Source organism: Ceratocystis lukuohia (assembly GCF_044167205.1).
Source record: "Ceratocystis lukuohia strain C4212 chromosome Unknown Supercontig7_pilon, whole genome shotgun sequence".
Classification (NCBI taxonomy): domain Eukaryota; kingdom Fungi; phylum Ascomycota; class Sordariomycetes; order Microascales; family Ceratocystidaceae; genus Ceratocystis; species Ceratocystis lukuohia.
In genome coordinates, this window is record NW_027263526.1 from 415535 (window position 1) to 433498 (window position 17964).

General features: G+C 51.7%; 2 protein-coding genes across 2 annotated transcripts; both read left to right on the plus strand.

The window, feature by feature from the left end:
* Positions 1–890: 890 nt before the first annotated feature.
* HOO65_070063 (Palmitoyltransferase akr1) lies at positions 891–5957 on the plus strand (the record flags this gene model as incomplete). Its single annotated transcript, XM_071004785.1, has 5 exons — positions 891–1147; positions 1218–2481; positions 3292–3780; positions 3942–5220; positions 5299–5957. The coding sequence occupies 5 exons, from the start codon at positions 891–893 to the stop codon at positions 5955–5957; spliced, it is 3948 nt and encodes a 1315-aa protein (XP_070856781.1).
* Positions 5958–13159: 7202 nt separating this feature from the next.
* HOO65_070064 (uncharacterized protein) lies at positions 13160–14059 on the plus strand (the record flags this gene model as incomplete). The annotated part of the gene is made up of 1 exon (XM_071001239.1): positions 13160–14059. One exon carries the CDS (start codon positions 13160–13162, stop codon positions 14057–14059), a length of 900 nt encoding a protein of 299 aa, XP_070856782.1.
* Between the last annotated feature and the right edge of the window lie 3905 nt (positions 14060–17964).

The window sequence follows — 17964 nt, forward strand, 5'->3', positions numbered from 1 at the left end:
GAGTCAGACGTATCATACAGCTTCTCCGGGGCGAGCAGCCCCGAGCAGCAGCAGAACGTGCGGCGGTCGCGACCGTACGTAGTTGTCGAGTCAAACTTGCCCCGACGGCCGGGCCGAGTGTTTTGTGCAGACCAGCGACGGACGATGTTCCACTACGGGGACAGGCACGGACGTGGGCACAGACCGAGGCCGAGACACGGAGGCAGGGATTATAGTTATCAAGAAGAGGGGCAGAGGGAGTGGTGGATGGGGCGGTGGAGGAGGTAGTGAGCGCGGGTGACGGTGTGAAGGGAACGAGGGAATAAGAGGCCGCGGGCAGCAGATAGCGAAGAGATAAGTGGCAGGGGAGCAGGGAAGGGCATGGCTGAGGAGGGCATTTTTAATAGAGGATAACGTCAAGAGGAGAATTTTTTTCCCGGTTTATGCTTGGCTGGGATGCAAAAGCTTTGGCCAAGTCTGATGATCGTTTTTCTGGGAAGCAAAATAAAGAGAAAAAAAAAAGCGGGTTTTATTTTTTGTTGCTTACCTAAGTATGCTTTCTTGTCTTTTATAGGCAGGAGGAAGAAATGGGAAGGCGTCTTATACAGAGCGGCTTCTTGAGCATAAACGCTCTTCTGATCTTCTTTCTTTTCTTTTCACTTTTCCTCTTCGTCCCTTTCTCTCATTCGCCCATCCTGATCTTCTCTGTGGCTAACCCTAGGCCCTTCTTCTCTTTCTTTGACCAACCCACATTGCGCTATCCGCGGGAAATCTGACGTAAATATCCCTCTCATCGCATTAAGAAGCAGAAAATTTCTCAGGCTCTCTCTTCTCTTCTCCTCCTCACATTCTGGCTTCGCTCTCCTATTCTCCTTCGCACTCTCTGCATCACCACACCACTGCCGCTCACCATGTCCTCCCAGCCGCCATCCCTTGCGCCCCGTGTCGCCGCTTCCGTCACCGAGCTGATCGGCAATACGCCACTAATTCGCCTCAACAAGGTCCCCCAGTCGCTCGGCATTGACTGCGAGGTCTATGCCAAGGTTGAGCTTTTCAATGCCGGTGGCAGTGTCAAGGACCGTATTGCCTTGCGCATGGTCGAGGAGGCCGAGCGAAGCGGCCGCATCAAGCCCGGCGACACCCTGATTGAGCCGACCAGCGGCAACACGTAGGTCTATCTCCTTTTTACTGCCTGATCCTGCCTTGCGCTGCTAACATGTCCTGCTTCCCTACTCTAGCGGCATCGGCCTTGCCCTGGTCGCCGCTATCAAGGGCTACAAGGCCATCATCACACTCCCCGAAAAAATGTCGGCTGAAAAAGTATCGGTTCTCAAGGCTCTCGGCGCCACCATCATCCGCACGCCGACACAGGCGGCCTGGGATGCGCCCGAATCGCACATTGGTGTTGCCCGCAGATTACAAAAGGAGATCCCCAACGCCCACATCCTCGACCAGTACACGAACCCCGCCAACCCCGACGCCCACGAGTTCGGCACGGCTGAGGAGATTTGGGAGCAGGCCGGCGGCAAGATCACGGCTGTTGTGGCTGGCGCTGGCACGGGCGGCACTATTACTGGCATTGGTCGCGGCCTGAAGAAGCACGACGCCAACATCAAGATCATTGCTGGTGACCCCCAGGGCAGCATTCTGGCTGTTCCTGAGTCACTGAACAAGGAGCACGAGAACCAGCCATACAAGGTCGAGGGTATTGGCTACGACTTTATCCCTGACGTCCTTGACCGCCCGGTGATCGACGAGTGGTACAAGACCGAGGACTATGAGTCGTTCCAGCTGGCTAGACGGCTGATCGCCGAGGAGGGCATCCTGGTTGGCGGGTCGTCGGGCTCGGCTATGTCAGCCATGGTGCAGGCTGTGCGGAAGAACGGCTGGGGCAAGGATGACAAGATCGTGGTTGTCTTCCCCGACAGCATCCGCAGCTACCTGTCTAAGTTTGCCGACGATGACTGGCTTGCTGCCAACCACCTTCTGACGCCCGAGGAGGGCGCCTCCAAGACGGCGAAGCCTGCGGGGACTGGCGATGATGGTCTTGCCAACGCAACTATCTCAGAGCTGCGCCTGAAGCCAGTGACCACAGTCAGCGGCTCGCAGCGCTGCGCTGACGCCATCGAGACGATGCGCGACAAGGGCTTTGACCAGCTCCCGGTCCTCAGCGACAGCCAGAAGCTGGTTGGCCTGGTGACGCTGGGCAACCTGCTAAGCTACATCTCAAGCGGCCGGGCGACGGCCGACAGCCTCGTCAGCTCGGTCATGTTCGACTTTAGCCGCATCGATGAGGTCGTCACAGATGCACGCGACCTAGCAGCTGACGGCTCAGCCAAGGCCAAGAAGCGGTCATTTGTCGAGTTGACCATGGCCTCGTCGCTAACGACGCTGAGCAAGTTCCTGGAGTGGAACTCGGCCGCGATTGTGACAGAAAAGACGGCCGATGGCACGATGAAGCCGGTGGCAGTGGCGACCAAGGTGGACCTGCTGACGTGGATGGTGCGCAAGTAGAGGAGGCAAGGCTAAGGGGAGAGAGATATATATATATATATACGGACTGCAGTGTGTGACGGCATAGTTTATAGAGCAGCCTAATCATGGCTAGGGCGGGATGTGCTCGGGGGATTTGTGGTTGGGTGTTGTTATGCCCTGCTGCGCCCTGGTAAGCCCAGGCTCACAGGGGCCATTAGTGTAGACAGACGCAGGCGATAAAATGACTTGATTTATGACCATCTAGCCCGCCATATTTTTCTCCCCTACTGCAGCCGGGCTTTTAGAGTGACGAAAAGGGAGCTAGATCATCAGGAAAGAGCTGATAGCACAGCAAAAAGACGCGGGAAGATGGAGCGTCAATGTACGATAGTAAGATACTGTAGTCTGTATTGAGCTGGGGACGGCGTGTTATTGGCTGTTGGGAGCGGGATTGCTGCGGCCAGCCTGGCTCCCATATTTTGATTTTAATTTCTTTTTCTTCTCTTTGTAAGCCCCTGCCTGCCTTTTTTCTGGCTTTTTTTATATCTTTTTTGCTGCTTCTTTTCTCAGTCTCTTGAAAGCCAGGCCCTTCCTCTTGATCGTCATTTCGTTCATCTTTTTTTCTCCTTTTTTTTTCTTCTCTTTTCCCTTTTCGCCTACCACTTATGGTCTTCTCCTCTACTCCCTAGCATTGTCGTGTGCCGTCGTGTTTCCCATTTTTGTATAAGCAACGCTCTTCTACGCCCTCCCCGCTTATCCCTAAGCCTTGTCTCAACCGCCAGGCTACCCTAGACATCGCTAAATCGTGCCAGCGTGGAATAAATTAGACGCCATTAGCCCGCAGCTAACATCAACACCAACACCACCAGTCGGCCTACGCTATCGAAACCGAGCCTCCGTAGCAAATTCCGACCTGTGCTTCCCTTCCCCCCTCCGCCCTCCGACCTCCGCCCGAGCCCGAGCCCCCCACATTGTGGCATGGACAAGCCCCAGAAACATACCCTCCTTCCACTATCCAAATCTGCCATTGCCGCGCCTGTGCTCGACATCAACGCCTCTGGAAGCACCAACAGCGCTATGGAGCTCGGCCACATCGGTTCTGGCGGTGAGTCGTCGGCTGGCTCTGACCCCGTTGTCGATACATCTCGCAACAAGGATATTGTTGCCGGTGGAGCCGCGCCGGGTGCTGATGCTGCCGGCGCTACTGACGAGACGGACATCATGCACTTTGCGCGCGTGGGCGACGTCGCGGCCATGGAGAGACTATTTGAGACAGGCAACTACGATGCTACCTATCATGATGACGAGGGTATCACTCCGCTGCATGTAAGTCTGAGGCAAGGGAGAGCTTGCCCATTCTCGTTTATCACCCATTGCTATTCATTCTTGATGTTGATGTGGTTCTCTTTCTCATTCAATTTTTCCTTTCCCCTCGCTTCTCCCCCTCCTCCTCTAACCCTCGCCAACTAACCCTGTTTCTCTTCTAGTGGGCCGCCATCAACAACCAATACGCCATGTGCAAGTTCCTCATCGACCACGGCGCAGAAATTAACCGCAAAGGCGGCGAATCCATCTCAACCCCGCTGCAATGGGCCGCTCAAAGATGTCACTACTACACCGTAAATCTCCTCCTCCAGCATGGCGCCGACCCGCTCATCACCGACTCCCAAGGATACAACACGCTTCATATCAGTAGCTTCAACGGCAACGTGCTCTTGATTGTTCTCCTACTGCACCAGGGAATACCCGTTGACGTGCTTGACTCCTACGGCCACACTGCTCTTATGTGGGCAGCTTACAAGGGCTTCCCGCGCTGCGTCGACGTTTTCCTGCGATGGGGAGCTTCTGTGCACATTACCGACGAGCAGGGCTTCACTGCGCTTCACTGGGCCTTAGTCAAAGGCTCGCCGCAGTGCATTCTCAAGCTCATCGAGTACGGCGCCGACCGCTTCGCTCAGACGACTAGCGGAAAGACCCCTGCCACGACCGCGGTGGAGCTCAACACTGCATCGGCCTGGCACCGCGCCCTTAAGGAGTGTGGATACGATCAAGACGGACATGCCTCTGTGCCTAGCTGGCCCGGTTCGGCCTACATGCTTCAGGACAGGCGGGGCTTCGTCAATAAGTTCATGTTCTTCTGGCCCTTCATTCTCGTTTGGGCTGGCCTGAACATCATGGCCCACATGCCCGTTTTCGCTGCCGTGCCCACCACAGCTGCTGTCTCGTATGGTCTCATGTGGGTTGCCCTGCAGGTCATGGAATATGCGCCCCCAGACATGCGCCACTTTAGCCGCACGCCTTGGATGGCAGGCATTTTTGCCGCGACGTTGTTCTGGACTGGCCTCAACTGGCTATGGACGGTGATGCCCGAGACGACCTTCAAGGCTGGGGCCGGCGAGTCGCACTCGCTCCTAAGCCTGCTGTTTATTGTGTGCTTTGTGCTGGTTGTCTACTTCTACACTGCCTCGATGGTGTACGACCCCGGGTTTGTCCCGCGGCTTAACGGCATCGCAGAGCAAAAGGCCGTGATTGACGAGCTGCTTAGCCTGTGGAAGTTTGACGAGGAAAACTTCTGCGTCACATGCATGATCCGCACGCCGCTGCGCAGTAAACACTGCAAGCGGTGCCAGCGTTGTGTGGCCAAACACGACCACCACTGCCCATGGGTCAACAACTGCATTGGTGTCAATAACCACCGCCATTTCTTCCTCTACGTCATCACGCTAGCGCTGGGAATTCTGATATACGACTGGATCCTCTACCACTGTAAGTGTCCCCTTCCCCGACTGCACGCCCCTCTTACTCTGTCATTGGTCCTCAATACTAATCTTAGCTCATGTGCAGACTTTTCCCGTATTTCTGAGCACGCAGAGCCCACCTGCGCTTTCCTGTCACCCAGCCTTTGCCGACTCATCAACGCTGATGCATACGCCCTACTGATCGGCATCTGGAACACTATGCAGCTGGTGTGGGTGTCTATGCTTCTCTCTGTCCAGTTCATCCAGGTTGCCCGCGCAATGACTACATATGAAAACATGTTTGGCATTCGCGACGCCAGTGTCACCTCGGCCTTTACGTCCACCGGCATGCCACTCGACCCGAACCACCCGTCTTTCATCTCAGGCTCGTCCGGCGACCCCAACGACCCGCATGCTGGTCACAACCACGGTCGTGGCGGCAGAAAGGGCGGCTGTTTGTCGCAAATCGCCGTGTTGCTTGGTGTCACGCCCTTCATCGAGACTGTCTCGGGCCGCACTGTGGGCTCCAGCATTGCAGCTGCCAAGAAAAAGAAGAAGAACCCTTACTCGCACGGCTGCATTGCCAACTGCTCCGATTTTTGGTGCGATCCGGCTCCTGTGTTCGGCCGTCGCGAGACTGGCATGGCTGTGGTCAAGGGCGAGAAGGTCAACTATACCGACATGTACGAGGCGCCAACGCTCATCGAAATGACGCGCGGTCGGAGGCGGGGCGGCTACGAGGCCGTGACGTCAGAGGAGGTTTAACGATGGCCATGAACAAGCATGGGAGAGCTTTATGTAAGCAAGGGTATGTAGATATGACTGTTGTTTTCCTTTTACTCTTTTCTTGGATTGAGGTATCTAGATTTTTTTCTTTCTTTTTGCGTCCCGCCTTCTTTTCTATATGTGTGGCGTGTTAACGTGTGGCGCGGAGGCAAGAGTCCTACGTTACTTTTCGTGCAAGGTTTCAGCTCAATTTCTAGACGGATGAATGAATGACCATTGGTGCTATGTCGCCGTGCCTACTCTGCTGTATCTTGTGTCATGTGGTGTGGCGATGACTCACGGCAGGCTGTTCAGCACAGCACAGGCGTGAGCAAAATTAGGGACTTGGGTGATGTGATAAGATGCAAGCAGTCAACCAAAGAAGATACGGCGGCGTGACCAGAGGGAACAAGATGCACGCAGCCGCTAAGCGAAGTTGGCAGAGAGAACTGGTCAGAAGGGCAGAGAAACAACGGGAGCATGTCAGCAAAGGAAGCAGGCAGCCATGCATATTTGGAAAGAGATTTGCTTGCCGTAAGGCAGACACTGGATGACTTGAGGGCTTGCTAATTACATCACCTAGCAGGCCATAATCGACAGGCTGAGAAGCTAGGGTGTAGTCAAAATATTTTGATAGTGACAGAGAAACTAGTCAGTCAGTTTCACTTGGCTAAGTGATTGAGAGAATAAAAATAAAAAAAGCAGCCGGGGTTTTTTGCCCGGCTACAGTGTACCTGGTGCGCCGAGCCCCACTTTTCGGGGCCATGATACGAGGTGGTTGTGATCATGATGATGCCAAAGAGAATGAGAGGGAAGAGGAAAGGACAAAGAGGCAACCCAGATGCTGAGAAGCCGGCGAGCAGCTATCAGGAAAGCTAGATCAGCATGCAGGTGCGGAATGCGGAAAGAAGGAGGGGGTGAGGAGATCAACGCTCTCTGCCGGATGGAACCAGACCCGGTGAGTAAGAAAGGGGAAAGATTGGGGGGAAGAGGAGAGGAAAGGATGGAGGGAGAAGAAGTCTGGGGCGTAAAGGCCGGCTATGCACAGGCTAGTTTGGCAATGTTCATGTGTCCAAGTGCTTGAGGTTAGCAAAATGCATGTGAAAGTGCTTATGACATGACTTCAGAGCCACTAATCGCTAGAAAGCGCGGCAACAAGGTAGGGCTACAAAAGGGAACAAGAAAGAAGGGTGTGTGATGCATGTGGATCTCACAGCCCCTCTCTTCTCAGTCTTCACTCCAGAAGCCGGCCTATCAGTTGTGCAGGAGGGCGTGGAACTATCCTCTAGACAGCATGTCCAGGCTCTTCTTTCTCTTGGACTTACATGATGATGTATGCCTGTGTTTCTTAGCACAAAATCTATTTTAGAAGCGTCATCACAGCAGTATTGTAAGCTTGGTATATGACGCTTGACACAACATGGGCTGTATTACACCAGGCTGTCTAGTGGCAGGCGACAATAGATGGAGAGGCACAAAAAAGTGACAAGTTTAAGCCCTCATTCTACCAAATGCCCACCCGAGTCAGGACTGCGCTTGCTTTTTTTTTTTAGCTGGCATTCTTTTTTTTCTTCACGTTTGCATGGAGAACAACTCAGCATCTGCATGTATAAGAAGCGATCGTTGTCCGGACGTGCACGTCGGTCGGCCGAAAGCCTGGAGTTTGGGCAGAAAAGCGGGGTCGGAGAATCTATACTGCTGCTAAACGCAACACAACCACAGACACAACCCTTACCTCTCGCTTTCTCTAGCTCAAGAAAAATAAAAGACGGAGGGGTGAAGCAATGACATAGCACAAATGCGGAGTTAGTTAGGACTGGAGACGGGTTGGGCTGCTGCACAGAAAGGTTCTAGTGCTATGCACGGTGCGTGCACATACCAGTGCATGTGCAGCTATGCAAGCAGGTGAGAGTGAAGCACAGAAGTGCGTGTACTGGTTGCTATTTTCTGCATCCAGACTTGGAAGCTTGTTGCACAGGAAGAGATAGAGTCAGAAGATACAGCGGGAGGGGAGAGAAACAGAGGGAGAGGAAGGCCGGAAAGACTTTCCCATCCTCCCCGTTACGAAAGACGCGGAATAGCGAGTGCAGTGCATATGGATTGCAGATGGCATGTGTGTGCATGCACACAGTGTTTGTATGTATGGATCACATGTACTGTACATACGTATGTGAGTGCATGCATCGCACACACAGTCGAAAGCTCTGCCATGTGCGGCGCACAATTCAAACTATGCCACTCTGTCTATGGCGCTAGTAGCGCTGTTGCCGCCGTAACTCTAGTCCAGCTGCGCAGCAAATCCAGGATGGGGCATGGCTGATAGCCTGGCTTATTCTCCTTGACAAAGGGCTTCACGTCTCGGGCCGCCAAGGTGCGAGACGAGATCCAATACATGAACAGAGACGGCCAGAAGAGACAAGAAGGCTATGGTGCGCACCAGGCTACAGGCTGGTTGTTGGCCGCTAGAAGGAAGAATTGGCTTCCTCATTTCTGCTCAGTGACGACAAACAGGCTACAGCGGTCTCGGTCAGCGGCGAGGGAGGGGTGTAAGCGAAAAGCTCAGAGTTCGAAATTAGCTCTCAGGCTGCATGCAAGTCCAATGTGTAGGATCTTCAGTCAGGGCTTGGACAGGCACATACGCTGGTGTGCCAGATGTGAAGTAACTGTCTAACCCTTATTAGTGCCATGCTAATCAAGCCGACGTCATTTTTATGGCTAGAGAGCCCAAGCACGATATGCCGCAGTATATGGGATTATGTTATCTTGGCGGCAAGCACTAGTCATAGCAGAGCAAAACTCATGCACGACGATACACAAAGATAAGAAGCAGAGCCGGGGTGAAATTGGGTCAGGGAGACAAAGGGGAGGGAGGGGTGGAGAGAAGGAGGGGCATGGGAGGAGAAAGGATGGAATTGATGCAGACTAAATCAACGAAAGGACATGTACATGATTTGCTTACGAGAAAACCCTGGCAAGACAGCAATGACGGGCAAGTGGACGGACAGGCCAAGGAGATGATGGGGTAGGTTGAGGCAAAAATGAGGAGAGAGGGAATAGCATGGAGTTGTCTGCAACTGAAGAATTTTCATTTCGTAGGAGGCCGCCAAGTTGGCTCTGTACGACTTTTATGGTGGGGCTTGCATTTGTCTATACAGGCTCTCTTTTCTCTCTTTATCCAGACAAGGCCTCTGTGCGCCAATCAAAACTCGCCATTCGAGTCTATCGGGTCTATTGCTAGGCGGACGTGGCTACTTTTAGTGTCTTGTAAAACGTGTAACATGTCGTTAGTTTGGGGATGCCTTTTTAGGCTTTTTTTGCATCATTTTGGTTTTTTGGCATGTCTCGTCTTTGGTGTCGTTGACGACAACTGCTATGGTGTTTGTATTTCTAATTTGGAAAGTGGAATCTGTTCTTGTAGGTATTTAGAACATGCCCTAACCACCTGACTAAAACAACGCTCTATCCGCTCCCGATGTTTTTTTGTGTTACTTTATGTCGTTTTGTGCGTAAAAGCACGTGAGCAAAAGATGAGAGGAAGTTACGGAAAAAAGGGTGTGCAAAAAAAGACGGATAATACCGTGCCCTAATATGAAGAAGCAAACAGGCCCAGGCTGACCGAGACCCAGACCGGGTACCAGCTAATTGGTTGGCCGGCATGTCTTTGGCACACAACATGTCGATAACTCAACCATCTTGGCCACTGCCTAGCTTTTCTTATCTGTTAGAGTGCGGGCCGTGCTGCCGACAAACCACAAGCTAAAAGTCAAAGATCATACGTTTGTTTACCCTCCCTTTTTTGCTTTTATCGTCCATTTTTCGCCGCTACAATTTTGCGCTTCTTTTAGTTCAGACCCTCACCACTATCGCCACCGTAGCAGCTCTATCCGCCTGGGCTACCCAACTCCTTGCTATGACGACACGATGATGGCTATAGTGTCCATATCTCCTCTTTGGCTTCAGTTCATACGGACAGGCAGAAGCATGATAGCATGATAGCATGAGATCAGGCAGGCTAGGCTGAGCTAGGCCGGTCACAGGTTTCAGTGGATCACCCCCCCCCCTGCTCAGACTGCTGCCCTACCATGATTTACTGTTAGGTTGGCTCTCCGCCGTCTCCTCACTAAAGCCCGTATTCAAGCTCAAGTGACCAAGTACCCACCCCTATCTTCACGGTGGATGCTTTGAAGATGTATAACACGTATGTACGCAGACACATATATGCGAAGATATGCAGCGCTGTAGTATTGAGAGACCTGCAGCAGCGTGTAGTATTACAATCGCAAATCCTTTTCTTAGGCGTCGTCCAACCAGAAGCCTGTCTATCTTGCTTTACTAGCTCGTCTGTGCCCTTGTCTTGTTAGTCCATTGTCTAGTCCAGGCGTCCCTAAAGGTAGGGGCAAGTGCTTAGTCATTGTTCGCAACCCCCAGCATTTTGACCAGGAAAATCCTAGCACAGCTCGCGACGGCTGATCATATCATATGTCATCATGTGTCATTGGCACAAGGCTATAAGGAACAAGGCTACGGATTAGTTGAAGAAACCTGTACAGAAGAAAAGCATACCTATGTTAATACAAGCCAGGCTTAGGCAAGGCAAGAGTATAGAGGTCAGGTATTAGCAAGCCCTGACTACGTCACTTTTTCTCGGCGGCGGAGCACAATTACCAACATAATGAAATGGGCGGCGGCCGTAGCATGCTCGGAGACCTTGATTCAAGGCCAAGGACGATAACGAGACGATAACGAGGCGTGGACGACAAGTCAAGGGTCAAGGTGTGTACACAATAAGCAGAAAAAAACGCATCTAAACCAGAGAAAAGGACCAGGCAAAAAGTGTGTTGCCAAAAAAAAGAAAACAAGAGGCTAGACCGCATCTTGTCTGCTGGACTGGTTGGTCTGGCCCTCCAATGCGCCGCCAATTCAAGGCGGACTCTCTGTTTATCGCATGTCAGCGACAGCAGAGGCAAACCCCACGCGTGTCCACGCCAATATACATCTACCTTGCGACATTCGTTTCTGCATTAATCCCGCCTTTTTTGTGGTCTCTCTAGGCCTGGCCAGCCAGCAATACCATTGTTTGCAGTTGCTTGCCCGCTGTTAGTCCAGCACATACACGCACACTACCTGATTGGGGTGGCTACTAGACTGGATCCGTACATCCTCGCCCCCTTATTCTGTCCATCGTTCAGGAAGGGGTGTGCTTACGATGGTATGGGGGTCTCCTAGTCACAAGGCTATGGTGGGAAAGAGCGGAAGGGTGTGGGCCGCTTCCTACTTTTGCTTGATTCTCTTTTGCCTGTCTGCCTAGAAGCCATCCATTGCACACGGGGGTGGGGGGGGAGGGAGGGTACGAGAACAACTACTCACATGAGACAAAGATAGCGGTTCCGTTCGAAACGGGGAAAATCTTGATGCCCTGCAAAGCGTAGGTGCTGGCAATCTACCGGGGAACAAAGAGGTTGAGAGGCTATATAAAGAGCCTGACACGCCCGGGGCTTCTACTGCCGGGGATTCCCTTTGACTATCCAGTTTCCCAATCCCTCATTTTCACACTCAGTCATACTTCTTTGCCATCACCAACACCAATAATCCCGCTCGGGGTCCCAGGTCTAGCTTTCAGCGGAATATTCTTGATCTTACACACAATATTGACATTTGTACGCTCACGTACAACTGCAATTACATTGCACTACATCGCCCATTTGACCTTCCCGCAGTTCTTCATACTCGGTGCTCTGACGCTCGATCCCGTGCTGCGGCCCACTTCTCTCACCCTTATATTCCAAAACATCTGCATTCCCTGGTATCTGTCCGAGGCGGTATCCTTTTCTTTTTGAGGCGTGATACAGGCGTTTCTCAGGATAGACACCCCAAAATCAGGCCCCCCTCTGCCCTAGCCACGAAACACCCGCTATTTCCAAAGGGTTTCCTTTCGGAGTTGTGGGTTATTTTTCCGCAGCTCGTTGAGGCCATCCTAGCTCGACAAGAGCAAAAAAGTCAGAGAGCTTTCCTTTGGCTCCATTCCATATTGGCCTTCATACACCTACTCCTACCAAAAAGCTACACATACACCTCTTGTTTTCAAAATTTCTCCTTCCTTTTTTTCTTTATTTTTCTTTGTTGACCACAGCAGTGGAAGACGGAACATTCTCTATACGACATATCTCGTGCCAAACGAGACCAGGCCCTGTTGCTGCGCTGCTCTTCTCAATTCGCTTGTCCAAACCAGCCTGCGAGTTCTCCAAGGGCGCCCTATTTATTGGCAACAAGTCAACTAGTCAATCAGCCGACTAGCTGGCCGCCTAAACAGACTCACTTTTCTCTGTGCTGCTCTATACTCTGAAGAAGAAACAAGCGGGCAAAAGCACGGCGACTATTTACACAGCTAATTGTCACATCTTGCATCAGTGTTTGTTTGTGCTCTTGGGCTCAGTCTCCTCTCTCTCTCTGCTTGTTTTCTCCTTTATACTGTGCTTTAGCTTCGTACTTGACTTCACACCCCCCTCTCCACCCCCTCCCTAGCCTAGAAGGGGAAAAAAAAAAGAACAGAAGCCAGAGCCAATCTTGTCCCATTCCTTTATATGCTGCATTCCTCCCACTCTCTTTTTTTTTTCTTCTTCCCTTCTCTTGCAATGTGCAAATATATCCGCTTCATTTTCTCTCCTTCATCTTCCTCCTCCCCTTCTCCTCGTCAACTCTACGATTCAGATCAGTTTGAACCGTGTGATTTTTATCTTTCTACTGGCATTGAATGCCCTAAACCCATTGTTTCTTTATTTCATCCTCCAATTGCTCCAGACTCTCCGTCAGCGTCTGGTACTTCACTTGCTTCTACCTCCTACACTCACCGTCGCTCGTCTACTTTAGCCGTAGCCTCTGCTTCCCCTCGCTCTATAGCCCACCTGGCACTGCCAAATCATACTTTTGCCTCTGTCCAGTCTCCGTCTCGTAGTCCTGTCTCGGACAATCGTAGACGCCACGACAGCCGCAGTCATCATCACCACCATCGTCAGAGCACGAGCAGCAAATCGAATAGCGCTCCGCATCGCTCTCGGGACCACCAAGAGGCTAGTTCGTACTCTCAGTCCAAGTCGCACCTTCAATCCCACTCCTACACTTCGACTGGCCATCGCCGCCTTTCGACCACTGCCCATATCCCCCGAACCATTCCAGAAATTCCCAGCTCATCTACTCTTCCAAACATGTCCTCCTCCAAGTCTTCGGCGCAGCAGCACCAACCACAGCAGACTTCGCCCTCCCTCTCCGAGTCCCGCATGCGTCAAAGCCACCAGTCTGGCGTAAATGACAAGGACTCCCAGCACAAGAAAAAGCGCGCTGCTAGCCGCACCCGTGCCCGCCGCCAGTCAGTTTCGCCGTACTCGTCCATGAGCGAGGCTAGCGACGATGAGGATGACCGCCACAAGCAGAGTATCCGGCACAAGCTTCGCCGTGAAATTGCCCGCGAGCGCGAGCGCATGCAGATGAAGAAGACTGTTGCGTCTGGAAGCGGCAGTTCGGGTCGGTCGTCTTCCAAGGTCCGCCATGAGGACACCTCGGCAGAGGCTGACGAGGCCGAGCGCCGAGCCCACCGTCACAGCAAGCAGGCCCGCTTCTATGAAACGCCTCTCATCTTTTCCGACTCGGATGATGAAGACACACGGCAGCTGCGCATCAATGCTCGCATTGCAGCTCACAACCGCGAAATCAGTCGCCGGCCTTCTCACGACTCGCCTTCTTCTACGCCCTCGACTACCCACACTACGGCCATCGTGTCATCGTCTCGGACCCAGTCGCCCAAGTCATCAACGTCGTCAACCAAGGCCAGCAAATTCAAGTCGACCTCCAAGGCCACCGCCAACAACTACGTGCGACCTAACGTGGAGATGACTGTCGACGAACTAGTGGCAGCCGACCCGATGGAGTATGGTAGCGGCACTAGGGTTTCCACCCTAGTAGATGCTAGACGGCCGCGCTCGACCCGCCAGTCGGGCTACGACGGCGTGTCGTGGCAGCAGATTCAGAAGAAGGTGGAGGAAGAGGCGATGCGCGAGAGACTCAAGGAACGTTTTGTTCCGCGATGCAACCAATCCCAGGCGTGGTGATTGAGCTAGGGCCTGTGAGGGCGCTGCTTTCTACCGGCATCTGCCGCCCGCTGGTCTCCTGCCTGTTTCCTGGCCGTCTCTTTTATAGACTATTGTGTTTCTGTTGTTTTGTCTCTGGTCAAGTTTTGTTTTCTTGTTCTTTGCACCGCCCACGCCATACACTTTTTTTCTATTTCTTTTCCTTTTCCTTCTGTTTATACCCTCCCGTCATCGCTGGCACAACTTTTACTCCACATTTTTCTGTTCTTTTGATATCTCTTTTTTTTTTTTTCTTACTCATTCGGTTTCCGAATGACGCACAAAAAAGACGACAAAAAGAGTTATCTTTTTGTTGGCCTCAGCTTTTCTCTTTCCCCGACCTTTTTTGTTGGGCCAATTTTGTGGCCCTTTTTTCTCCCGGATGAATAATGAACAACATCTGATAGAGACGACACAAGCACAACACCACCCACTTTGCTACTATGTTTTTGACTTCGGGCGACCGTTGTATGTTTTGTTTGGTTTTGCTTTTCTTTTTTTTGGAACCCGGCTTTGAGCCGGATTGCTCTTCTGTCTTTCTATGCAGCGCTTCTGCTGTCTGTTTTGCCGACATCTCAGACTGTAAAACTTGATTGTTCTATCTTAGATTTGTTTTTGCTTAGCTGCTTTTTGTTTGAGTTTTAGTTTTTGGAATTTCTTGTCTTTTCTTGAATGGGTCAATCAACCTTTGCAACAGAACAATAAATTGAAGTTTAATGCATTCTCAGACTTCATGTCCATCGTATCTCATCTCCGTGTCCATGTTTTCTTTCTCTCTCCCATTAAGCGAGAAATGGCGGCGAGACAGCTTGTGAACAAGGGAGAAAAAAGAAACGCCCTTTGTCTCCTTGTCTCTTTCATTAATATGCAATTATGTGTAATACTAGCGAAATCTGCATGAATTCAGGATGGGAAAAGGGCTGTGCTTCGACCTGCTCAGCTCACAATCTTTGCACTCTTTGCTTCAACAACGGCCAAACACCAAGTAAACGAATCGCCTGTCTCCTCTGCACACGCAAAAAAACGAGGCCCGGTGTTGTTGTAGTCCCAGCAAGGACCAGGGAGCATAGCACGCTCCTGGCACCTAGGGGTGACAAGGATAGCGCCACTAGGACCACAAGAAGAGGGACAGCCCGCCTTCCTATGGCACGAACAAAGCCATGTCAAGGGTCCAGGGTTTCGCCTTGCTTCTAGCACTAGTTCTTTGTGTTTGTTAGGGGCGAGCCGGCTTGGTGGCTCAAAATACGTTAGAGGCCACACTAGACCCTGCTGGGCCAAACAAGGCAGTTGCCATTGCCCAACTAAGAAAGCCCACATTTTTGTTCTATTAAGCCTTCTATGATCCCTGTCCCTGTGCTAAAAACACATACCACAAAACCTAGTCACTTTTTCACAGCGTACGAATTCCAGAGGCTGGCTGGTCTGGTCTAGGTCTAGCCTCCTCACATGTATATCTCCCTCCACCTGTTGCCGATACTACAAGCTACCAACAATGTTATGCTGTGGTAGCACTGGCCGCTCTGCTTCGTCTGCTGCAAGTTCAGCTATGAGTCGGTGAGGCGACGGATGGAGGTGATGGGGAACCGCCATCATGCCCCTCCCCCCAGGCAGATCCAAGCCATCTCTTTCGTCTCTCTAGCTGCTGCTACTGCTGTTGCTTCCCAGAGGACTTGTCCCTTATGATTCTCTGTACAACATCAGATAGCAGTGCCCAGACCCGCTGGAACGACTGGCCAGGCGACTAGCCTTTTCCAAAACAGAGATGAGACCCAGGATTAAGGCCCACAGCCAGCCATGGTGGGGAGCAACACGTATTACATCATCTATTATTAGCCGTTCGCTCTCTCAGCATATACGCGCCGCCGCTAAGCGTAATCTCAGTCCCCAAGCGAATTGCTGCTCGTCCTCTCCCAGCCTATGATCAGCAGTTTCCTTTCCCATAGCCGAAAACATGTCTGGGTCTAAGCCCTTCCCATTCCATCCATCAACGCCTGCCCCCTTCTGGCTCTTTCTACACTCCCCCTCGCCGTCTTTTTCTTACCTCCTTGCATTGATTGCACTGTGCTTTGGACACAACGCCTGTGAAACCTCCACAATGTGGGCTGCTACCACCGTGTACGCTGCCAATTCACACGTGCTCCCAGTCGACAGAGAGGGAGGGAAAGAGAAAGCATGAAGAAGAACCACACATCGCACAGACATGACAGGGGACAAATCAACAAAGAGCGAGCCACAGTGGGCGGCGACAGCGCTCTGGTTCTTCTCTTCTCCCTTTCGTCTCTACCTTATCCTACCCCACCTAACCTTTTTTGTGGCACGCCCCTCGGCTGAATGGCCATTGGGAATGGCGTCATGGAGGAGAGAGCACGAACAAGAAGATTTTTTCCTTGCGCTTCTTGTCGGTGACGCCATTTATGCAACGCAAAGAAGAGGAAGAGAGGGAAAAAAAAAAAAAAAAAGTCAAAGGAATGCCTTGGCTCCGTACAACGTCGCTGCTACGGTACACAGTAGGCGAAAAGAAAAATAAAAATAAAAAAAAGGGCCCCCCTCTCCAGCTGTCACACAATCCTTGTCCACAGGCCCTAGGAAGCAAAGACTACGTGCAAGTCTGAAAGAAAAAAAAGTTGTGGGCTTGAGCCCTAATGCAGGCGGCATTCGTGTGCCTGTATAATTCGGAGTGGCTTTGTTTAGTTGGAGATGTTGAGCGGAGAGAATAAGAGCCAATCCCATACAGTCTATAATAATAATGTTTGCTACCACTGCTAGCACTTCCCATACTAATCCTCCATCCTGCTGCTCCTCACCTCTCTTCACCGCTTCTCCCCCCCCCCCCCCCATCCTAGACAGCTTATCCCATACAAGCCCAAGAAAAGGCAGATGGCTGGGTCTTGATTGTTTCGACATGGGATGAAAGTCCTAATAGCTCCTGCCAACCAAAAGGGCTGTCTGTCTGTCTGTCCGTCTGTCTGGTCCATCCCTATCTTGTGCTGCTAATAAGAGCATTGGATTGCGGCACGCTCGCCTGCGTAATCTATCCCATCGACAAAAAGGCACCAAACTTTACAGCTGTCTGCATACATACAGTGGCTGGCTTGCTGTCTACGAAGCGAAAATGGCGGTCAAGCAGCTAGAACTAGGGAGTGGTATCAAAGGAAGAAGGGGGGGGCGTTGATATTACGACACGGGGAATAGCAGAGGCGCTTGAAAAAAGGGTAAAAATAAAAGGCTACATGAAAAAATAGACGGGCCTCAATAAACACAAAAGAGGAAGAGAAAACAACAAAAAAGGATACACGGACGGGCGGTAATAGCATTATTCACATATGTGTAGAGAAAAGTGTAGAGAAAACAACAAACAAAACCTGCCGATAAAAGGACGCCCATCCCATAATGATCCAACAGGAAATCCAAACCAGCCACGGGAGAAACATGAAACAAAGGAGGAGCTTCTATAGCAGCACATGATCTTGAGCTTGCGCTGCACTAGACTAGCTAGAAGAAGACAGGACAAGACAAGGGTCCATGACACCGCATGCAATATGCAGCCCAGAGGTAAAAAGCAACTAAAAGATCGAGCGGGGGAGTAACAGGAAAAGGAGGAGAGTGCAACGCAGAGGAAAAATTTGTCGTCCTCAGCCATGCTACAGGGCATGAGAGAGGGGGCGGGCAGACAATAGCAGGAAGGAAGTGGAGCGCAAGGCATGCATGCTATGCTAGGAGACAGGCCCAGCTTGAGCCATGAACAAGGCTTAAAAGGCTTAAAGCGAAGACGAGCGGTTCGTAAATGGGTGATGCCAGGTTACACACACTGCTTTGTATGACGTCATGGCTCACTTATACCCGGGCCGTTCTTGGATCTTGCTGCCTCGCATTCTCCCCACCCATCC